Genomic DNA, 25,032 nt, shown 5'->3' with positions numbered 1-25,032 from the left:
TGGATCGGGGGCAACAGTTCATTCATTGTACAATGCCGATTTCAATTGTCGTGGCATCATAGCATGTAATAATCTGCCATGTTCAATTTTTTATCCTCACTGTGTCACTGGCACGGACCTAAATATAATGGTAGAGTAGTCTGTGTTCCAGTTCACTTGATGAGCCAAACAGTCACTGCAGACATAAAGTGTTTCTAAATCAAAAGCGTTGCCAGTTCTTCTTTCCCTGCGGCAACTTTAAGTAGTCTCTTCATCATGGCCACATAGACACACATAAACACACACACACACACACACACACACACACGTGTAAGCCTACACTGAAGCCTGAGCTATCCATTTAAGGCACCAACAATAAACTGAGCTGACCTTTTCCATGTGCGCCCCTATAAACAGGAGTTTATATTTGTTGTTAGCGACAAGGTCACTTGAGACAATGAAGCTGAAAGGCATTTTTGTAATAGGAGAGGCGTTAACTTTTGTTCCCCTTTTATCCACAAAGGACTATTGCACTTTTAACAAGAGTAATTACAGCAACAATGAAAGGATATTTTCAGTCTGAATGCTTTTCTTATTCCCAAAGTATTATTAGGTATATCGCTACAGTATGCTTGTGTATAACTCTGTTAGTTTGTGTGCTGATATTGATATTCACCCAGGTGTGTGTTACAGAACCCCCAGCTACCGTTGCTGCTAACATAAAGCCTCAGGCATAGCTTTCAACAAGCCGTCTTACAAATGACAATGCAAATTGATGTGACTTCTCGTTTTCTTTTGTTTATAAGCTGGGAAATTTCCCCATTTCACGGTGCTCAGAGAATAACTTCTGCTTTTGCTGTCTTGTTTTTCTCTTCCCCTTTGTTTTTGGTTCCCGTTGCGTGTTTGCTGAGAGACCTGGGCCGTTGAATAATGTAGCACAGAGCCTGCGGCTGGGCAGTATCACTCAAGATACAGCCTACAGACATGTACACAGATGAACACACACATGAACAGGCATGCATATGAACATGAACATACACACACACACACACACACACACACACACACACACACACACACACACACACACACACAGAGCAAACAAACACTTTGGAAAGAGCTTATACTACCACTATGTGCAGGGGAATGGAGGCAGGATAGTGCCATAATAAACACCAGGCTTCCTCAAAATATTAAGGTTTAACTTGCAGGAGGAAATGAAAGAAATGAGAAAAGAGGAAGACTTCAGAGAGGCACTGGACGAGTTAATGGATGATCTGCACTCACTGTAGTATTATACATGTCGACATCTGGGACTAAGAATAGATCTAACTACAAGCTACAGTACAAAAAGTACAATAAAACTCTTCCGGGAGACAGAAACTTTTCCCTTCATTAGCGGTATTGTTTCCTGAACCTACCTAGAGGCAAGCTTGCTCCAGCTAACGTATAGAGATAAATTTGAGCCTGCTCCCTCTGTGGTTGTCCTGCGTCTAATATTCACAACGCACCTGCTCTCACACACAGAGGGAGTTTTAAGAGGGAGACACAACTTCTAAGCTCAGCAGAACTGAGCTTGATAGAATAATTGCTTATTTTCATCATCCCCCAGGAGAAAAATATGTCCAATTCCCGTTATTCTGCCATGCAGATTGTGGACCCACAGGTTAGCTTAATTTAATAACTCGCTGCAGAAACTGGGGCCTGTGAAAATGAAGGCAAATTTGACTTCATAACCTCAGGGCAGGCTAGCAGTGATCCCTATTAGATCTCACTGCTAGGTGTTAAGGACATTGGTGTGCCCGTTTAATTCTTACTTCTCTTCTGCCACAGTGTCATTAGGCACTGCATGTGAGTGAGAGTGTACAGCGATAGAAATATCATCCTTTTCTACTCAAGTAGTGTTATTTTGCTTAATTGTGAGTGTGTAGTAGCTCACGTAAGATGCAGGTTGAAGACAGAATAAGATGAAGATGCCACGTGAAAATATGCAACGTCATTGGTAGGTTATAGACATTATGCACCGTGCTAGGGAGAGGCAAGATTCACTTTGATTACTGTTAACTCACATGCACGTTTTTTATAGACTTGAGTGTTATAAGCAAAATAAGATTTTGAAAGACATTCCCATCCATGTCCATTCCCATCATTCAACAGTGTTACTGTATTGATGCTGCTTTTGCTATTAGCTATCCTGCCAGCTAGCAAGATTAGCACGCTAGCTAGTCAACAAACAGGCAAACACAAACCAATAATAGTCTACTGCTGTAAGTATGGCTTTTTGGCTAATGCTAACTAAACTCTCATGAATAAATATGAGCATTTAATGTTGTAGTTAGCTAACTTAAGGCTCAATTATGCTCAATGTTAAATACGGATACAGATACGGACGGAGCCTTCTGTCCGTACTCTGCGTTCATTTCGTCTGTATTTGTGCACGTTTTCTGAAAGCTTACGGATACGGACGAAACGGAGCAGTACCACCGCAGTACCACCGCAGTACCACTGGAAATCATGGGGGCAGTGTAGCCAATAGTTCAAGCGAGACCAGCAAGACCAGCGAGACATGACGAAGACATTTAAAAAATGTCGGAACTCTCTGACGAGAGGTTGTACGAGTTGGTGAGAAATTATAAACATATCTATGATGTTACCTCGCCCGGGCACAGGGACAAACAATTGATACAGAACACGAGGAGATTGGATGGGAATTGAACGTTAGTTGAACTTTTGACTCTCTACTGCCCTCTAGTGGATGTATTGTTTAACATCCATGCCAACGTAAAGGACGCATGGAAGTATGTGGGCAGTGACGGTTACATCGTTTGAAACTGACGTATTTATTTTCGTACGTAAAGGGAGTATAAATTAGCCTTTAATGTTACCTTCATGTTTGCGCATAATGCAGATGCAGTTTACGACTGGCCAGTTTCTGATGTAGTGCTCATGGACAGCCTATGCTCTGTAATGGATGCAATTTAAAATGTAACAAAGTACAATACTTCAGTCAGTACATAAGTAAAAGTAAAATTACCAACTTATAAAAAATGTGTGTGTAAAAAAAAGTAGCCTACACACAAAAGTTCTTTCTTACAGTAATTCGAGTAAATGTAATTCGATAATTCCACCTGTGTGTGTATGTGTGCATTTGTGTCTTCACCGCTGAAAAATGCTGCAAACCTCCCAAACACAATGTCAGAGTGAATTATAGGAGGAAACGGTACAAAATACAGAGGTAAGACATTAAATATTGACCTATTGAGTACTTTCACTGCCTCTGGACTGCATTTTGTAGTGTGCGTGTGCGTGTGCGTGTGTGTGTGTGTGTGTGTGTGTGTGCATTGAAATGTGTGGGTGTGTTTACAAATAGTTTGAGCTATGTAGTGAATCAGGGCTTCTGGGAATTGAAGTGTCCACCCTTCCCCATCCAGAGGTAACTTAATAAAACCAGAGATAGACTGGCTTCTCTGGGGTGGAGAGGGTCTAAACGAAGTGTGTATGTGTTTGTGAATGCAATATGAGTGTGAGTCTGCCTCTGCCAAGCAACTACCACCAGTGGACCGTTGTGCAGGCAACATGTCACGGCTGTGATGTCTCAATAAGCTCAGAATAACCAGCCTGGTTCTGGTTATAAAACCATCATGTCATCCAAAAAAAACCCCCAAAAAACAGATCTGGGGTCTATAATTTGCTATCAATCAGAACAGCTACTTACACACTGAGCATACTTAAGAGTCTCACATCCGAAACACTTGATTTGAAATGTTTGAATGATGTGTCAAAATTTTACAGCAGAGTCACCGCAGATGAATTACTTTTCTGTTGAATAAGCAAATCTCTTGTCTTCGGCTTACTGTAACATCTACATTGTATTGTGTTATGGGTGGTTCCTGTAAAGCTAATATTGACAGCACAGCTACAAACACTACTTTCAGCTAGTTCAAATTTCCAAATAAGCTAGAAAAATGTAGGCAGTGAAAGTGAATGAGTATTGACCTATACCTTCCCCCAACAACTGCCCTCGAGGTGCCGCTGACCAATGCACTTATCCTCTAATTCCTCTTAACTGTGGTTATATTGGGAAGCCCCTGGTGTGATTCTGTGTAACTGTATGAATGTGAAGCAAGGTGGTGCTTAAAAAAGAGTGTGCATTCTCAGCGAAATCCCAAAATAAAGGTTTTAAAACAAACTGGCTATCCTATTTCCTACTGTGTGAGAGTAGACGGTGTTTGCACCTGGAAGTGAAGGTCTTCTTCTTGATCTGGGAGGACAGTTGCATGCTGTGAGACATCTGGGACAACTGCTCCTCCTGCTCTCGCTGCATCACCATCCTGGTTTCCATGGTGACCCCCCCAACTGGCACCTGTGGAGGGAGGGGAAGCTCGCAGTGAGGATGGAGCGGTGTGGAGGAGGAGGAGGAGGAAACAGCTGCTTCTGTGTAGTGGAAGGCTAGGTGGCAAGTGAGTCAGACACTAAAGGCACTGTAGCCTTGGCAAGGAACATAACTACTTTATCTTTATAAGCATTCGACAGACACTCTTATCGGGAACAACTTAAAGCTGCATGTTTAGGGCCGAGTGCAGTTGAGTTGCCAAATTAATGGCCACTTCACACTAAAGACACTTCAGCCTTGGCAAGGGACGTAACTGCTTTATATTATGCTTTGTATTCAGCGGACAACTTACAGTTGCACACCTAGTACTCAGCATAGTTGAGGTGGCAAATTAATGACCACTGCCATTCCATATCGCGGTGGTGCAGAATTGAAAATCGGTCGCCAGCCTCATCCCTAGAGAATTGTAATTGAGCTCAAAGGGTGCGCTAAGTGTATGCAAAATGTTAATTGCACCATTTTGCTCTCTGATAGATTAGGGCTACAAAAAGGGGCACAAATCTTCTGACATCTTGAAGCGTTTTGGGATTAGCAACTGAAGTGCATTTAGAGGCAGAGCAGCATGCTATAAATAATATGACGTTTCTGAATCACTATCCAGATGCAATTAAGGCCTGCGTCAAAAGAATCTCACGTCAAACTTCTATGTCAACCTCCTGACACAGAAACACTAAGCAACTACACTAAGTTGGTTTTGTTCCAAAATGTTATAGGAGGAAAATTGCAACCTGAAATTCATTAGTCAATACTTTAAAAATGCATATTCTATTCTCAAAAATGTAGCTATTTTGTAAGCAAAAGTTTTAAAATGTATTTTTTTTCAAATTGTAGATGTCATGTTTTGGAGTGAAACTCTTCAAGTTATATAAATGTCCTTTTCATTGGAGTGTTAGACAGGTGTAGGTGTGGAGGAAGGTGTGCTTCAGGCTCATGTTAAATGAATCGGCCCTTTGTGGGCCATTGAGCCAGTAATAATTCATCAGTTGGGGTCCGCCATGCCGCTGCCCACACCCTACCCATCATTAATCATGTGGCTGCTCTGGGGAAGTGAATGCAGAACGCGCCCAACAAACAGAATCAGGTCGTGCCTGAGTGATAGCTTCATTCACCCACTCCCACTAGCAACCACCTGTGTTAGCACCATAAACAACCGTAATGTGTTATTTCTTCTCATCTCCTTCAATTACGTTGTGGAAAATAGCAGCAAGTTAGCAAACAGGGCTAATGGGCTAGCAGGCCTCCTGATTCCCCAGCTGCTTTCCTTTTGTGGCTTATTGTTGTGCAAGGGGAGCGGTTTGTTTGAACACTGTTAATGAAAAGTCGACCTCTGGCGCATTAAAATTGATCAGTCTCCATGGGTAAGCCTGGATTCTGGGCCCCTGGAGAGAAGGGAGGAAAAGGAAAGCAGGGTTTTCAGTCTCTGAAATGAAACGAGAGCTCAGCGTCCAGGTCCCATAAAAAAAGGCAAACAGAGGAACAAGGGGACGAATAATTTGTTATTCTGTTCGCTGAAGAGGGAAGCATTGTCTTAACACGACAGGAGCTTGCTTTATGTCATCCCCAGAGAGTAATTAAAAGCTACATGCATTGAGGCCGTCAAAAGACGAGACCATTAAGAAGTTCAACTAGCCGGAGAAACATGTGAATACTCTCAAGAGGAGCAACGGGGGAAAAGAAACCTCTCTGACAATACAAAGACACACAGTATGCAGATGTAAAAGAACAGTGTGTGAATGGTTAATCTTTAAGGCTTAGTGTTGTGGTTTTATATTTCATTGAGGGTTATCAGGTAGTGTAATGTGTTGGTAAGCTGCCTTAAGTAAGAGAAGGCAGTAAAGCTTGATGCCATCATGGCTACCTAGAGATTACGCTTGAATTAAAAAAGCCCACTCACGCTTGTCTTCGAAGAAACAGGTAAGTCCACCGGGCCTCAAGATCCTCCTCTCTGTCTCTCTCTCCTCGGTTACTGTCTCGCCCAAATGATCACCCTATCAATCTTGCCGTCTCACCTCCCTGTATCACCTCTCGCTGTGTGTGTGTGTGTGTGTGTCTGTGTGTCTACCTCACTCACCCCTCTGTCTCTGTCTCTGCCTCTGCCAGTGAAGCAGTGAGGGTGACCCTGGACACAAAGTGTCCTTCAGTGCCAAGAATGTGGACAACACAATGCTCCCTCATTCTTAAGGTGGTAAATATAGACCAGTGACACCTCCCCTGTACACACACACACACACACACACACACACACTCAACCTTACACCGCGTAGACAGACACACATGCACAGATGCACATAAATGCACACAACCCTTTGCAATTACACAATCTTCTGCTACAGACACAGAAACACACACACACTCACAGATCAATGCCATCCAGTCAGATCGATTTACAGGCAGCTCTGCAGACATGCGGCTAAAAGATGACACAATAGCTCCCTATACAATAAGACAGGTTGGACCGAATGACCTTAGCAGCTGAAAGGAACAGCTGGAAGGGCCGCAGGGGAACAACTGGCTGCGGTAGAACTACAAAATGTCTGCTCAATAACTGTCATGAAAGGAAATATATATTTATGTCGGCCGCTCAGCACTATCCCACCTGGGTGCGAGGAATACAAAATGAAAGGCTGGGAAAATGACAAGTGGGAAGGCAGAGGAGGCGAAGAGGGATGTGAGGAGAGAGGGAGAGAGGAAGAGGAGAACAGGAAGGAAAAAGAACGGAGGGGAGCCACTCAGCTGTTAAGCAGACTGAGGAGACAGTCTGAGAAACCCAATCCGTCTGAATCATCCTTATTAAAAGTCCGGCCTTGGACTCTTTGTTAAAAAAAAAAAAAGGTTAATAATGACTGTTGCAGCACCTGAGACTTGCCCATCTGATTCTTCTTTTCTACTCCATCTTTCATTCTCCTTTTCCATTAATTCTTTATCTCCTCCTTTCGCTCCCCTCCCGTCTTTGCATCTTCCCATTTGCCATCCCCTTTTTCGTATTCCCCCCCTCCCCCCCCCCCTCCTCCCTCTCTCCCCATCTCCTTTTACAGTGATCTTTGATTAGTCCCTGGAACTTGTCCACTGTTCTGTCTCATTAAACAGGGTGCTCAGTCTGGCTGAGTTCATTAAGATTGTGTGTGTGTGTGTGTGTGTGTGTGTGTGTGTGTGTGTGTGTGTGTGTGTGTGTGTGTGTGTGTGTGTGTGTGTATATAAGGGGGGTGGATGGGTATTCATTTAGTGCCACTGAAAAGTTTTCTTTTATTCTGTCTCCCTCTGCAAATAAAACTTTAAAGAAGCCTGATTTTTTTTTTAATCATAATACCATCATCAGTGTTGTTAGGCTTGTATGATTTCTTGAGTATTTGTGTATCTGTATGTGTGTGTGTGTGTGTGTGTGTGTGTGTGTGTGCGTGCGTGTGTATGCATCACACAGGGCTTCTGGGAGGGCAGGCATCATTCAAGGCCACAGCATTGTGTGGTAGGATGGGCAGTTATTTATAAGCCTTTAGTGGCCACACCTGCCTCTGGAATATCAGCACACAATACAAGCTAGGGTTGCCAGGCCTTCTCTTCTCATGATATATCAGCGGTGACAGTCAGACTAAGAATAACTACTGGGACAAAGCAGCTGAGGGCCACCTTTATTAGTTCCTGTGCCAAGGAAAGACTCTGCCACCCTGGCCTTGGGGTGCAGGTCCACCAGGATCATCTCTTTAGTCTCTACAGCACTGCTTTCTTTTTCTTGACACTCACATTGGAAGGGGGGCGCTGAAAAGCACTGAGAGTATAGCATGTTTTTAGTGGTGAAAAAGTTGGCGCACAATAACATCAGAAGGTAACACTTTATTTGGATAGTCCGATGTTGATACTCAATAAGCTATCAGGTGACAAAAAGCCAACAAAATATCACTTGTCTATTTCCTACATCCCTATGGTCTATGTAACCCTGACCTTAGCCTAACCCTAACTCGACCTTATTTCTAACCCTAACCTAGACATGAGTGTGGAGAATGACTATTGGAGAATGACTACTGACCGATTTTCACACTATTGTGAGTATAACCTGAAACTCAGTGGACTTGTTAGTGACACAGTCACTTGACAGTGAGTATCAGCATTGGACTATCCAAATTAAGTTTATGCGTAAGATCAATTAGGAATACCACCCAACTCTCTCTAGTTTCATTCATGCTTTCTATTTACCCAATCAGAGTTAATGAACACTTTTTTTCAGAGAACCAATCACAGTTAGCCAACACTTTCCCTCTCTTTTCAGAAAGCCAATCATCTAAGTGGAGTATATACTGTACACGTCACCTATAATATTGTGGTACTCACAGAACTTTGCTGTATGCTGCTGTCATTCCAGTTGCTGTGCTTATCTTCGCCCCTCCTCCACCCCACCACCACCAATGTCAAAGCTCCAGAGGGATTTCCCAGGGGGGCAGGGCTTCCTGGTTCCCCAGGGGGGCAGGGCTTCCTAATTCCTACGTCCATCCACGGATGTACTCCTAACTCTGTGAATGGGAGGAGTTTCACGATGAAGCCTATGCAAAAGTTTCCAGTATGTTTCGCTTTTGAATAAAGTTTTCATTTGAGCATTCAACCTAGTTTCTCCTGATTGAAATAAACTGTGACCTATTGGATCCATGATCAATGCTTCCCCTGAGCATCTGCTTTGCACTACTAGATAAATAAAAAGAGGTTCTTGTTTGGCACAGTTCCTCTCAGTCCTCAACAGTCATCAGCCACTTTGGAGATGGCAGCAAAGGTTCCACCGGGATTTGTCTCGGTGGGAACTTAATATCACTAAACTTTCTTTTCATCTTCTCACCTAGTTGTGATTGGGCCCAGAATAGACCTTAATGGACACCAAAGTCTCCAAGATGATCCATCATTTCCTGGCCGGCCTTGACAGCTGTTTTCGTGCCTTTTTCTAATCAAGGACCCATTAAGAGCTCATTAGAATGCAAGAGAGGAAAGGGGGGAGGACGAAGTGATTGCATCCAATTACATGCAGACTTCAATCCATCAAGCGATTTGGTCTGGGAGAGAGGTAGTAGGTGCCTTTGAATGGGGGATTGTGAGCCAGTTATGCCAATTCAAGTCAAAGTAGACCGGTAGAATGGAGTTTCCGGCTGGATGCACCAAAACATTACAATGCCTGCTCTCTAATGTGCATTGAGCAATCATCAACATTGGATGAACCATCAAATATAGAAAGCCATTGTGTGTGTTTATGTATTTATTCCAATGTGAAATGTGATATCACTTCAGAGGTACCACACAAACATATAAATAATGCTGTATGAACCATTGGTTTAGACTGTGGCTTTCAAACACATTAAATATTAAATGTGCATCACATTAAAAGCCACACTAAATCTTAATGGAATCATGTCTGTTTCCTTTGCCCTATGTTCCCTAAGCGTTGCCTGAACCAACTCATTGTTCTAATTATTGCTTGCAACATAAGCACACTCAAAGCAACTCAACTAGCAACTCAAGCTAGCCCTCTACTGTGTAAACATAGACACAGTCCTTTAATAGGCACAGTTTTTCTTGCCACTATCTCATGAGAGTAAATGAGAAACAGCCATGAAAGATCTTCTTGGTGCTATATCAAACTTGGAGATCAGAGTAGAACTTCATTAGCAGCGAGGCATGCATATTTTTCAATGGCCCCTGTTAATTCTACCCACCTTATCAGAAAAGATACTGTGGAGAAAAAGATGGTTGCTGCCAAGATAGGCTGAACGTTAGGTGATAGTCGTGCGGCTGTATAAGACATCCAAACTTATCCATTCCCCTTCGTTTAGTTATTTCAGCATCTTCAAACGTTGTCTGACAGGGGCATAATTGCCTCAAAGGATTTTTCTTCGCTTTATCTCTCCATGCTGGAATATTTCTTTAAATGATGCAAGAGAATATGATAAATGAGGGCATCAAAACTGCGTACACTCCGAATCAAGAAAGCTTTGGAGTTCAAATCTCAAAGGAGCCATTAAACATAAATGTGAATCTCTTAAACATGATGTACAATTACAATCCACCAATACACTGTATACTGTAATGTCTGAAGGACACATTGCAGTATAGCCTACAGGTTTTTGATAGTTTATTATTTTATTGAAAATAAATTCTGAGTGAGTGAAAGTATCAAAGGCCGTCCTTTTACTTTGCTGGCAGCAACTGAAATATCCATGTGCAAGGGTCAAACCCAGTTGCCTCCCTGTGCTCTCGGTACTTGGAATGACTTAAGTGGCCGAGACTCTCAGTGCATCAATATATTCATTGATCCGGGGCAGTTACACCCCCTCCCCTGTGATTGAAATTCTATTTGTGCAGAAGCACAGGGTTCATCCGAACTACTGTTCTCCAATTCCAGTTCTATCATCCCCGTAGCACTCACGAGGGTTTTCCCTGCAATCTCTCACACCCTGTCTTCTCAGGACTTGGAGAGTTGAAAGGGGAGAAAGAGTCGGAGTGGGAGAGAGCCTTTTGGCAGACAGAAAGAAAAGAACCTGTCAGTGCTGCAAGCTATAGGTAAAGTCTGTCCCAGATGTCCAGACACCTGTCTAAAGAAGAGCCAGGTGGGGAGACAGAGGGAGAGAGGAGGATGAAAAGCTGGACAACAGGCCCTATGTAATGTCTGCAATTCAAGACTCGACTCCCCCTCGTCCACTCACACTCTCTCTCCTTCCCTTCAGTATGTTGTCAGAGTTAGAATCCTCTCTTGTTTCCTTGGTTCACTTCTCCTCGCTGTTTTAAGTCTGGTTTGATTCTCTCGGAGGCGGTTGTCCCAAAATTGTCTTGACTGTTTCTGATGCGATATCCCTCTGTCTCTCTGCCTCCCACTTACTCCTACTCAGAGGAGCTATTTCACATATGCATTTCATCATTCATTTTTTTTTAGTCACATCAGTGAACTTTGTTGGTGCGTTGCCAGTTCCAGCACTCCTGTTAAATCTTCCTTTACTCTGCCTCCTCTGCTCCCTGTTCATCTGTCAGTCCTCGTCTCTCCGCATGTTCAGGGCCCACTCATATGTCAAGGGCAGCGTAGTTCAGCCGTTATTCTCAAGCAGCAGAACAGAAACATGGTATTCATATATACTTTAATGGTGAGAGGGTCAGGGAATGCTTGGGGGGTCTGGAATATCCAACATACTTGTTATGCCACTGACTGACTGATTTGCACTGAACAAGAGAGGGAAGAATCACTGACAAGAAAATTAACAGCAAAAGTAGACATTTGTTTAAAGTTATGAGTTGTCGAACCTGTGAAATTATTAATGTTAAAAAAATAAAAAGGTTGGGAAATTTTATGAAAATGTCTGTTTGCAATCTGCTTCAACCGGAGTCCAAAGGGACAATCGCACAGAGTGTACGGGTGTGGGTGTATTTATTTATGTGTGTGTGCGTGTGTGTGTATATGTGTGTGTGTAGCCACAATATATTTCTGTGCACATTTATAGAGGTCGACAGATAAGAGAAACACCTAACAATTCATGAATATTAAGTGCATAAAAAGGAGCAGGGCCACTCTTTGCTTTCAGAACAAATTCAGTCGTCCTTGGAGTGAAGCAGAGCCGGTCCTTACCTCCCTGGGGCCCTAAGCAAAAAGGGGCCCTCTTACCTGACCCGTGAGCCATGTAAACCACTTGCCATTGCCACACAGTCACACCTGACACCCCAGTGCTCCCACTACAATCCAACAATTAAGCATAGCACCTGTAAATTATAGATAACAATACTATAATTAATTTTATCAGCTGCCCATTCAAACTGGCTCCCCCAGATTTCCTTTTATATATTTTCAAATATAAAATACTATTTATACTATGGCTTGGCTGAATACTTGATGGTTATTATTTACTGAGAAATGTGCATCCAGTATGCCCAGTATGCCCAGCTAATCAACATTTTAAATTCAATATTTAATCAAAAGTCAATGTCAATCCATTGCTTTCCATCTTGCATTAGTCCAGAGTTGTAACTAAACCCTGAGAGACTAGATAATCATTGTCTTGTTTTAAAATTATGTGTGCCTATGAGGAGTGCCATCACGCCCATATATTGTCTGGACTGGTCCCCACAGAGGTTGCTGCTGGAAAGCGCGAGTTTCATTTTGTGCACGCGCACATGAACGCCTGTTCACGCGCGACGCGGTTATCTTTTCCGAGCTGCAGTCTATAAACACCGTTGCCCGTTGGCGTTTATCAAACGTAATAAATAGTTCACTCTCACGTTTGTCAGGGACAAAGTCACAGAACACAGCCCTGGTTGGCAAGCAAGACACAGACAGACCAAGAGATGCACTGCCCAGCTAGGTTAGCAAGACAGACAGACTAGAGAGAGATGCACTGCAAGCTAGCACATCAACTTAACGTTACTGTTATTTTCTGACATCAAACTTGGAGAGGAGAGAAAACAAGTTTACCTTATTGCTGTTCCCGCATTTCACTCGCATTGTGGGTTTTTTTTTTCCTCTTTTCGTGACCAGAAGGATAGTTCCGCTTCATCCTCTCATCGAAGTTGTAAACATTGACACACGCTTTGACACGAGTGGGGGGGGGGGGGGCGGGTCCCTTGCGTAATTAGCGGGGCCCTACGCAACTTGCGTAGTGAGCGTACACGGCCGCCCGGTGTTCTATTGATATGTGCTACCTATCGAGATGTGCTATTGGGTTATGGTTCGGGTTAGGGTAGCGATTCGCGCTACGGTAGCATTTTTCGACAAGGCAGCATAAATCGTCAGAACACCGGCTCTGGAGTGAAGTCCTGAACTACAGTAGTATATCTAGTGGGACTGGAAATGAAGGAAATGTAAATGTACTTCGCACTCTCGGCTCCAGAAATTCCATAAAGGTTCAATGGTGTTTAGATCTAGTGATTGAAGCCATGGGACGTATTGATTCCATCTTGGTGCACACGAAACCAACCTTGAGTTTGTGTAGGCTACATTATCATCTTGAACATCATGAGGGAGCAGTGTTTGCACCACAGGGCGTCCATGGTCCTGTAAATGGCCCTGTATTTCTTATATGACCATGCAGGGCAATCATCAGACCTAATGACTACCACAGGATGGCTGCCCATGGTGGTGGGTCTATAATGGCAGCAGACACCATGGGTTGCAGGTAGCCTATGCTTTGGTTTTCTTCAAACATAAACACACCTGAATGTAGGAAAAAGGAAAGAGTAAGCATCACATACAATAATACTTTTTCCATTGCTCAGAAGTCCAGGTTCTGTGCTCCTTAGACCATGCATCTTTGTGCACTGGCCTTGGATACAGAGCCCATCTACAAATGGTACTGTGGTATTGTGATACTGTGGTGTGTATTGTGTGTGAGTGAGCGGTTGATTTCACTGTTAATCTAGGCTGTTTATCAAATATTGGAGCGGCTATTATTTTCCTTGTTGCTGTGTGTTTTTGGAAAGGGGGGCATGCCATTGGGATGCCATGCACTCACCCCCTGAGAATGAAATCAGTGATAGGCCTATTAGGTTGCCTTGATTTTTGCTGTTTGTGTGATGTTGTCATCTGTGTAACTTAGATGTTGGGAATTCTTGCGATATTGTGAATTGATATACTTTGGTCTGATACTTTACCCCACCTGTTTTGTCAGCTTCACAGACAAAACAGGTGGTGAGCTGAAAACTAGCAACTTTTCACTTGTTGTTGTTGTGTTTCTGTTATTTTGTCCCTGTCACCTGTTTATAGGTCAGGCTTTTACTGTGAAATATTCTGTCTGGGTTGTATAACAAGGCACACAATGGACAGTGAATCGGAGATCCACCCAAGGCTCATGATATGCCTTGGACAGCTTCCCATGTGGCTACATTGTCCCTTGTTGTTTTGTCAAAGAACTGGGGTAGCTGTCACAGGTATGCCATAATCTGCACACACTGTTATGTTTTATTTGGTATACTGGATATACTTTGGCGTATCCAGACTTGTCCAGACAAATGTTTTCATTTCACAGACCCACACATAAAGCCACAGACCCCCATTGGATAAGATTTCTGGACCCTCATATGGAGAAAACTTTGATTAAAATAGTCATTCTTATACAAGTCATTCTGTAAATGGGATCATTTATTAATTTAATTAATTTCCTTTATTTTTCTTGACTGAAAGCGTAACCTGGCAACAGGCTGATGAGCTGCACTTTGGATCCTTTGCACAACGCACCTCGCCTCTTTATTGTTTGAGCCATAGAATATGTGTGTGGCAAGTATTGTTGCCCTGTTTGAATACTTTTCAATGTTTAATAGGCTATGTCACACAGGTGGCAATATATTGCTCTGGCATATTTGATTAACATTTCACCTGGAGACAAAGTGAAAGGACTAGAAAACCGTGGTTCAACACATCACATAGCTTCAAAATACACAAAATATTTTCAAGGATTCTACATATAAATATAATTCTACATATAAAATCAAAGTCTGGTAACAGAGTATTTAAAAAAATCTTATTCATTTAAAAAAAAGAAAAAAAAAAAAAGTGAGTTTCGTGCTTTACCTGAGGTTCAACTTATTATGTAAAATGTTGCTATTCTGTAAGTAAAGGCCTAAATACAACAACTTAATACAATAGTAGTCAATAGTGAATTTTACTTTAAAGCCAGCAATCGTTTTGTATGGGTAGGTTTAGCTTTTTTTTTTTAAATGATGAATATCTCATTTTGGAATACAACTCTCGAACTTTTTCAACATAAAAGTTTAGTGAAAATTATAATTCACAATCATCACATACAGACAAAAAATAAAGTTACAGTTCTATATATCAGTATTATACTGTACAAGCTGTTCATATGTGACTCGCATCACATTGTTTCAACACACCTGATGTTTTTATTGGTTTACAACTGTGTGGAAAAGATTGCACGTAGGCTTTTACATGCCTAGTTGTTATCAGTGTGGCATGGGTTGTACCATGACCCAATGCTCAAATGTATTTTTACACCCTGTCATTTATTTCCCTGAAAGAACAGCAAACAATGACAGGAACACAACGAACTTCACGAAAGTTTAAGAAAAAAATATAACATATTTCTTTTATATGTACAAATGCAATCATGCTGTATATTTACACATCACTGATAACATTGAAATATGATACAAGAATAAGAATATATTCCTTTAAGTAGAAAATTCAGTCATTCTACTCGCATTTCAAAAGGTTTGGAACATTACAGGGGGACCAGGACCGTAACTAAAGCTACGTTCAGACAGCAGCTAATCGGATTTGTTTTTCAAATCTAATCTTTAAGGTTGACTGTCCATATTGCAATTTACAAGTGACCAGATTGGATTTGTGTGTTTAGACAGGATTATAATTTGCTGTCATTAGGGTATCGGTCGTCATAGTAACAACGCAGGTGTGCACACGCTGCCTAAGTGCACGATCTTCTGTTCAACAACTTTGGGCGCTGCACCAAGCCAGTAGCTAACATATTATAGTAACATTTATAATATTTTCCAGTTTCTTGCATTTGTGAGAGGAACAATAAAACGTCTTCATTTGTCCAGGTACCGGTATTCTCTTGCTGGCTCTCATCCATGTTTGTTGCTCTTTCCGTCACAATGTGAGAAGCTAAATACGTGTCTCGTGGGGAGAGACGAAAATATAAAACACTTGAAATCTGATCTGATGGTCAGGCTGAGTTAAATTTCAGAGATGTGTTTTGAATTCAAACAAATATCCCATATTATACCCAGATATGCGGGGGAAAAAATATTTTAGCTGCTTGTCTGAACATAGCTTTAGCCTGTGATGGCAAAGTTTAGAAAAAAAAACCCCACTGTTGTTGCCCACTGAAATATATACCATGATGCTGAAGGGGCATGAAAAAGCTCTGTGCTGTGGGTAATACAGTTGGAACTGTTCAAACTTATTTCTGTACTGAAAATGACTTCATAGTATATAGCAAACAGAAAAAAAAACAACACCATGAACATTATTCACATTTCCTATACTTTCATGACTGTCCAGATTTTGGTTCATATGGTACGTACCGATGTAAACCCAAGTCAACTGATCAGCAAATGAGGAGTTCATTTCCAGAACTTCTTTTCAACATTTTACAACAGTGGTTTTGTAAAAGCAAACTAGCACTGGAATGGACAGTGTTTTTAAAGGGCCAATTGTTGCTGAGTATGACTCAGCAGTTCACCATAGATCTGGATCATCAGCCACACAGCAGACAAGAAAAGGCATTTGTCTGCATCGTCACCAAAGCCCATCAACTTCCTCCTCTCCTGTTGAAAGCTCACTGAGCTGAATCGTGTCTCTACTGTTATTTGAGGACCAAATCAGAGAAAAAAAAACAGGTGTTATGCCTTTACGATTAGAAGAGAGGAGAATTAGTCTTGAATTTGTACCACCCAACCTCCCAGAAATATTTGCCTTGCTCTCTCCTCTCCTTCCTCCTCCTCCTCCTCTTCTTCTTCCTCTTCTTTGGCATCAGTCCAATTCCAAAGGAGGTTTGTCATCCCATGTTCACAGTAGTCCTCACGTGTTATTCCAAGAGGTGCGGATGGCACCCAGTTTTGTTTATAAGCTGATTCAAAAGCAGGAAGGAGGAGTTGGGTTGGGGAATCTTGGGGAGGGAAAGATGAGATGGGGGTATTGACAGTACTCTGATCATAGCCTGAGTCTGACCACTCTGAACCCCCCAAGCTGTGTAAGGACAGTGACAGCGAGCGACCCCCCTCCCCGGAGTGTATCAGGTCTGATAAATGCAGTTTGCCCTCAGGGTGAGGAGGCAATGTGGCGCCAGCCGCGGCACTCTGTGACTGAAATGTGAGCATAGGGAAGATCAGTTGCCCATTCATATCCCGCTCTGTGGGCAACAACAGCGGCCCAGCTGAATTGCTCCCCTGAGAGTCCAATTCAGGTGAAGGCGGTGCCACACGTGAGATTAGCTTTGGGCCTGTTCCACCTTTATCCCAGCTTGCTTTCCTTGGAAGGGAGGACCGTGGGAGGGTAGTGCCTCCACTGTCTTCATTAGCAGCCTGTTGAAATCCTTCAGTCTCCTCCCCAGGCACGTGTACACCCACTGCGCTGTAGATGTCAGAGGACTGGGCGCTGGTGTCCTGCTGCCCTGCTGTTGGACTGTGTAGTCCCATGCCCATGGAGGAGCCACTGCTCCCTGGCAGGGGCTGGCAGATGAAGTCCTGGGGGGAATAGCCTCCAGACCCAACAGGGACAACGTTTGGCTTCACCTGGATAGTGCTGTAAACAATTTGGTCACCTTTAGGGCAAATCTCTGGTTTGGAAATGTAGAGGTATTTATCTGAAGACTGCAGCACTGGAGGCAGGATGTTGCCACTCGACACCTGTTTGGAAGACAAACAAAATTGAACCATTGAAGTCAAATTAGATTGATTTATTTTTGTAAGTGTTTTTTAAAGATTTTTATGTGAAGTCTACTGAGCTCATCAGAATTCTTAAACGAATTAAATGAAACATGATTTATATAAAGGAATATAATTTGGAATTAAACATTAACATCATAAAAGATGAGTGAAATCAAACAACTTATTCATGATAAGGGCAATACACAAATGGTAGTTAAACATGTGACTGGAAAAGTTCAGATTACACCACCACCACACACCTCACCATAACCAAGGCATCACACAAGCTGCTGGTGTCACTCATACATTGTTTCCCTTTACCAAAAGAATTACAGCACTGTGTAATGAACACCTGCCGCCTAGTAATACCGTAAACATCTATACAGAAGGTGTGGCCACACCTACAGTTTGTTTTCTTTGTTCTGAAACATGTCTGGCATGATTCACAACAAAGAAAATATTCATTGCTGCACTTTGCATCTACTTAATTCAGGGTTCACACTGCCTTATTAGAAACAGACCAAAAGTTGTAAATAAGGGTCACATGGACTGACAGGTAACTCAGTCATTGGACAGTTTTGGTGACCTGTCCTCCTGCAACACTATCATACTTTTTGCCATGGGGGGAAAATCAAAACATGGTTTATTCTGGTGAATGACATTAACAAATCATGCTGCACTTTACTGCACCCATAGGCTTTATTTATCGTATCTTATTTACCAGCTTCTCCTACCAGCTAAGAGCTTTCAATGAAATAGTTGAATATGAGCATCAATCAAGACTGCGACTGGAGTTCATATCCTGTGTTTGCTCTCACCAGCCCAAATGAACCGATTTGGTTCTGCTTGGTTCGGAGGACTCGAACCAAACAGGCTGGTTTTGGGGAAGCGCCTGTGGGCTTGGTTTTCCAGTAAGGAAACATTTCCTGGTACTGTAAATTCTCACACACATCGAGGGGAATCCCCAACTGGATTGTCTTACCAGGATCTCTGGCAGGCTCTTTTCCTTTCCACCGCTCACGTAGAAACACACACACGCAACTGATATTATGGCTATGACTACCAGAAGAGCAGCAATCACGAGGAACCAGGGAAAAAGCATCCAGGGATTACCTGAAGGGGAAGAGAATACTGTGTCATATTATGTGGAAAGTAATACACCTGCCAAACCAGAGAGCCTGAAGCACTTCAGTACAGCAAGTTATGAAATTCATAATGTGACAAACAAGCACAGGCATGTTGTTATGGAGAAACACTGATAAGAGGCCTGTGACGTAGTATGTATGTTCCTGGATGTACCAATAACCACACAGGGTCCCTTGTTCCAGTAACCAGGAAGTTTTCTCAGTAGAAATGTATAGGAGTGGAAATCCCCCATTGAAAAATACGACTTTTATGTTTTCAGTGCATTTTCTACATTGCGAAAGCCAATGTAGGCTGCTTGTGCAATACAGATGCCTTATGTGATAGTGTACATTCCTTACTGTCACGTTTTGCAATAGACAATAGAGCTAAGGACAGCTGCCCAAGTACTGAGTCATGGGAACTTATTCCTTTGAATTACTCACCGTCATGTAAGTGTACAAGTATGCAAGTGTATGCAAGACGGTGTGAAGATAAGATAAGATGAGTATAGAGGTTATGGTCGGTGTTGTCCTCACCTGGCAGTGTCTCACAGAAGGAGGTATTCTCACTAGGGGGGCGACCCAGCTCAAAGCTTGGCTTGTAGACCACATAGCCGCAGTATTTGGTGTTATTGTTCTTCAAGTTGAGGACAAACTGGCCCGTTGTGCTTGTATTGACCTGGAGAAACAGTGAGTCAAATGGATATTAACTGTTAGTCCACTAGAGCTTGTACAGGTCAGACAAACAAGAAAACTCCCAAGGGGCTTATAAAAACATTTAACTTAAGAGAAACACAGAAACAAACAAAATGTTAAATAACAAAGGAAAATGGTTAGGAAAAGGACTGCAATTAATACAAAATGCATAAATGATGAGTAATGCATAATTATAACAATAATTAACCTAACTGACCTAAATAGACTGAGGGCAGAAAATAAATCATGATCAATCGGCAGCGGTTTACAACCCTTAATAATCACAGCAGGCTGACTTTGTGTCACTTCAGAAACATCAGATAAGGACGGCCTTGTGTTAAGCTCTGGCCTTGTATTTTGGAATTGCTAATATATTTGTTTTATCTTTTGTTTTAATTGTAGCCTTGTGTTTTATCATCTCTTGTATTTATGAGTATTTGTGTCTTTCTGAAAAGCACTTTGTGACAAACCTTCATGAATAAATCCGACTTGATTTGACGTGAGGAGTGTGAATAATGCGAGCAGGTGTTTGTGCATTAGGGACTGAGTGTGCTTGCATGTAACTCCGTGTAATTGCATGTGATTGAATGCATGTGTGAGTATGCAGTGTTTGGTTGGAGACCCACCTGGGCAGCCCACTTTGGGTGAGTGATATTGAGAATATAGAGAGTTGTGGGGTTGAAGGGCTGACGGTTGGTGTTTTTGAAAATGTCCGCAACGGATATGCCATTTGGTCCCGAGGGCAGCTTGACGTCCACAAGTAAAGATGACACAGTAGAGCTTACAGTCAAGCTGGGTTGACCAAGAACAGCTACAGAGACGCAGAGAGAGGGATAGAAAGAGATGGATAAAAGAGAGAATGAGACAAAAAGTCAGAAGCTGTGTTTTACATGGCTATATCTCTGGCCGTGTCTGTTTTGATATTGATTTTAGGATTAGGGGTTAGAATATTATTCTGTTGTCATGTAAGAATCAGAATCAGAATATAAATAGATAAATTAACAATACAAACAAACAATACAAATTGTTGGAGAAAATTGATTCAGTGACATCGATTTTTAAGTGGGAGAAAAAACTTGGCCGGAGAGAGTCAATGTAATCATGCGCAATAAGTTAAAGATCACAACTGGAAAAGACATAAAAATTCTTATGAATTCTTGTTTCTAGAGTTTCTTACTTTTTGCTATAGGTTTAAATCTGAGGCTGCGGCCATAGACACGACCGTTGGCGAGGACATGAGCATAGTAGTGGACGTCAAAAACAGATGGGGTTTCTGCAGTCAGGTCACAGGACAGAGCGGTGATGTTCCAACACTCCAGTTTTGTCTGGTGCTGCTGATCCTCATCACTGGAATGAGTGGAAAACAAGGTGATAAAGCAATGATAACTTGAACCACATCTACACCCTGTATATTATTGTAGGTTCATACAAATACTAAATATTAAAATGTGCTATGGAGATGTTTTTTGAGACTTTTTATTCCATAATGAGTTATCTACTATTTGAAAAAAAAGTGACACCCACTCTGACAAAAAGAATGATAAGTTGTCCTTGGCTGACAAAATTATAATGATTATTGGCTTGATAGTAAAATTCCCGATTAACTATTGTTGAGATTAATATCTAGCTTTAGCCCTTTACTTCCAAAATAAACATTTAAGAGAATGTAACCATTTTTCCAAATATTAAGCACATAAGAACATAAGGGGATTTTGTTTTTCACAGTGGATATAACTTTTTGGAATTAAACCCTTCCAACATGTAGCATATGAATTTATTACAACTGACATGATATTGTCATTGTAACATTTGTGTTATTTGCACTAAAGCAACTCCGTACATGGCTACTACAAACATCACATGAAACTTGCCCTATCATTAATCCATCATTTGAACTCACTCTTTGAAAAAGACAGTTGACAGCATTGTGCCTAACGAGGAACTGATATTGAGTGACCGTAGTTAAGCCAATCTCTGATTTGACACTGGGACGTCGCAGCAGCAATTCCATGTGACAATGGCCGGGAGAAAAGTCAATAGGATAGGGGTGGCACTTGACATTTGTCTGGGAGACTGCGTCATGAGTAATTAGACGAGATGACATTTCCACTTTGTTGAGACTGTTTGTGGAGACTGAGAAGAAAAAAAAGAAAGAAAGAGGAAAATGCTCCTTGCAGGCTATAAAAGAGTCCTGAAAGCTCTCTCTCTCCGGCTTGCGAGGCCGTGCTGAGTGAGGGCCATGCTAATGACCGGGAACGGTCCCATAACTATTCTGTAGCATTGTGTCTGAGCCATGGGAAGGCAAACTGAAGCCGAGCCGCAGCACTGTATAGCTCAAATGCGCAGGCTGGTTGTGGAGCAATAAATTGATAGAGCCACCCAGCCATTTCTGAAACTATGTGCGGAGAGAGAGCGAGAAACGGAGAAAACCACTTTGCAACTTTCCCACAACATCACTTTTAGTTCTTGACTAAAATAACATTCGCCATAGGCATATGTTACAGTAATGGCTAAAACCTTCTGGGGTAAAGGGGAAGAAAATATGTGCCAGGTTCAAGTTTGATTCAGAGTGTCCTCAGATACAGTAAATTTCTTCTAGAGCTGAAACGATTAGTTGATTAATCAATTAGTCGATCAACAGAAAATGAATCGATTATAATGCTGATTATCAATTAATTGTTTTAGTCATTTATCATGCAAAAATACCAAAGATTTGCTGGTTAAACTTCACAAATGATAAGATTATTTTTGCTTTCTTTCAGACTAAGTAAGAAATTTGAAGGATCACTTTAGGCTCTGGGAACTTGTGATGGGCATTTGTCATTATTTTTGACATTTTATAGACTAAAGATTAATCGATTAATCAAAGAAATAACCACTAGATTAATCGCTAATGATAATCGTTAGTTGCAGCCCCATAGAAACCCGCAGGACATCTAGCTACTTGTGGCGTACACCTAATTCGCCAGCTGAGGTACCAGTCTCTTGACAAGGAAATCTACAGTATGTGCTGGGAATGAGTGTGTATCCCACAAACACCTTTTCCTGCTCTCCATGTGTTTCTGTACAGGGAGGCACAGGGGTGATGGAGGGTAATGGAAGTACAGTTATAATAATCACCCAACTGTCATCCTGTGTCTCACCTCCAGTACTGGACAGTATAGCGGACCTCTTCCCCCGGGACGTCAGGCTCCACAGGATCCCACTGCAGTACGTTTTTGAAGTTTCTGGAGCTGAAGCACGGCCTCCAATCAGCAGAAGAAAGACAGCCTATAGGAAACGAGGGACGGAGAGAAAATTCACTTCAATCAGGTCCCTTTTCTAAGCTATAAAAATATAAATAATAAATATCCACATCCATTATCCATAATTCATGCCTTCAGCCTGACCTTGTGCCCTACCTGTCACAACATCAATTCAATGTCACAACCTCGTTTTTGATGTTTTCTAGGAATGTGCTTTTTTTGTGTTACAGTACGGCAAAGTAAGTGGACTGTTTTGTACCATTACAAAATCCCCAGACATTCCCAGCCAAACCATGTCGTAAAAACATACTGTACAGCCTTCAGTACCCAGGTCACATCTCGCCTTGATCTATGCTTCAGCACAGTTTTTAATCACAGCACTGAAACACCATCCAAGCCTCAGCATCCTCAGCCAGGGCAGCTCTCCATAAATGAAGCCCCTGGAGAGGCAGAGTCGTTCCAGTTTCACCCTACAGCTGGCTGCGAAGGCCTGGTCAGTACAGCACCCATACACAGGATTCAGCACCATAGGGAGATTATGTAAGATGGCAGCCGAAACTCTATACTGCGTTTTGTTTTGTTTCTCAACTTTGCCAGTCACGTTTGATACAAGGAAACAACTGCCAGCTCTTTAGCTGGGATACAGGAATGGGATAAACAATGCCGTCCCTCAGTTTGGGTGATATTTTTTAGTGTATTTTTCAGCTGGAGCAATTCATACTTACACATTTTCATAATGTGGAGCCATATACACAGAACCCTGGTTTACCGACCCAGAGCATATTACGGTTTTAATGTTATAGCCCATGTAGTTTATCGGCTATGTGAAAGACATCAGGTTGAAAATTATATACAGAGTAGTCCTTTCAAAATTTGCATTTTTATAAGCTACACAATAATATAGTTGATATTACAAACTGCATCAGTCAGACACTAAAATGAAATTGTGTTTTCCATCGATCACTATCATTTAGAATGAGCAAAGTCCTCATGGGGTTCTGGGACTCTCGTTGATTAGAAGAATCTCAGAGGACTCTATCTGTCAAATTTATTACTCCGATTTATCGCTATTGCCATTATTATTTATTACTCGTATTAGGACTACTTCGGGAAAGAAAACGCTCGACTGAACGTTGGACTGCCTAGAAAGTAATCAACTTCTATAAATCAAAAGAACGGTCCATGTTGGCCCCATTTAACTCACAATAACAGTGCAGGAGCAGGATGATGACTTTCATAGACCACATCTTCACGGGGTATGAGGGCCGCACGAAAGAGACCAAAGTCCGGCTCTCCAGCTGCTGCTCCTCTGTTTTGACTTCTTCACATAGGCACCATGTGATATATTCCACAGATACAAAATACCAGGTAACCTCCCAAAACTCAGTTCTCTCCCAAACAAAGCCACAATCAAAATCCACGGAGCAACATAATATTTAAGTGGTCGAGGCGTTTGGTATGTTGCCTGGCCTCCACACCTGAACCATCTCTGCTCTGTCCTGGGAAAGGAGTGGCCATCGTCAGGTGTGCAGATGAACTTTGGAACGTCTTATCACTTTGTTCCTGTTTTTTTCACTTGCTCTATGTTCCACCCACTTTTTCTCTCTCTCTCTCGCTCTCTCTCTCTCTCTCTCTCTCTCTCTCTCTCTCTCTGACAGTACTTGCCTTTCAGGTTATATCTGGCAGGGCAATTTACAGGAAACGTTCCAAACTTCCAAACTGCAAAAATATAGAAACTGAAAGGACTCTCAAAGTGCACAATAGGGCCAGGCAAGGTGTGAATACCTGGTTCGCATACCCTTGAGCATGAATGGAGGCTGATGTCAGCTCATAGGCATTGTTATGCATCTGATTAGATTTAAACAGCGTCTTGGTGCATAATGATTCAGTGCGTCAGTATTCAGAGCACAGTTCAGGTGGTGCACAAACAAATAACTGAATGAATAAATTCATGAATCGGCATGTAATTTATGTCTCCATCACTATAATGACACTATTAGCGTGATGATTGATGATGATGATGAAAACAAGTTGAGACACCTTGTTTTGCCCTGATGTAAAACTCATGCAGTCATAATAACTGTTTTGCGGTAATTGTTAATCCATTGCGAAAGATAAATGGCGAGCGCACACAGCAGAGGACAGAGTTCAAGGTCTGTCTAATGGTTCTCAATTGCTTCAAGACATCTGCCAGTACAGGTAAGCAGCTAACTATGACACCCTGGGGTGGCAGGGTGGT

At 42.1% G+C, this 25,032-nt stretch overlaps 2 protein-coding genes across 2 annotated transcripts in view; both read right to left on the bottom strand.

The window, feature by feature from the left end:
* myom3 (myomesin 3) overlaps window positions 1-4,321 on the bottom strand; it is a 50,894-nt gene extending 46,573 nt beyond the window's left edge. Inside the window, exon 1 of the mRNA XM_071526199.1 lies at window positions 4,215-4,321. Within this exon, the coding sequence (XP_071382300.1) occupies window positions 4,215-4,321 (107 nt within the window). The remainder of the gene's footprint in view (window positions 1-4,214) is intronic.
* A 10,120-nt stretch (window positions 4,322-14,441) lies between these two features.
* ifnlr1 (interferon lambda receptor 1) lies at window positions 14,442-24,311 on the bottom strand. Its single transcript, XM_071526213.1, has 7 exons — window positions 23,998-24,311; window positions 22,692-22,818; window positions 20,726-20,895; window positions 20,175-20,359; window positions 19,390-19,531; window positions 18,711-18,841; window positions 14,442-17,707 (listed from the first exon to the last, which is right to left on the bottom strand). Exons 1-7 carry the CDS (start codon window positions 24,038-24,040, stop codon window positions 16,733-16,735), a joined length of 1,773 nt encoding a protein of 590 aa, XP_071382314.1. The 5' UTR covers window positions 24,041-24,311; the 3' UTR covers window positions 14,442-16,732.
* Between the last annotated feature and the right edge of the window lie 721 nt (window positions 24,312-25,032).

The sequence above is a fragment of the Centroberyx affinis genome, unplaced genomic scaffold, assembly GCF_046629955.1.
Source record: "Centroberyx affinis isolate AG114_WGS23_722 - 3 ecotype Tasmania unplaced genomic scaffold, CSIRO-AGI_Caff_v1 ptg001394l_1, whole genome shotgun sequence".
NCBI lineage: Eukaryota > Metazoa > Chordata > Actinopteri > Beryciformes > Berycidae > Centroberyx > Centroberyx affinis.
The sequence above is the reverse complement of the archived record's forward strand: the minus strand, read 5'-3'. Positions and strand labels throughout refer to the sequence as shown.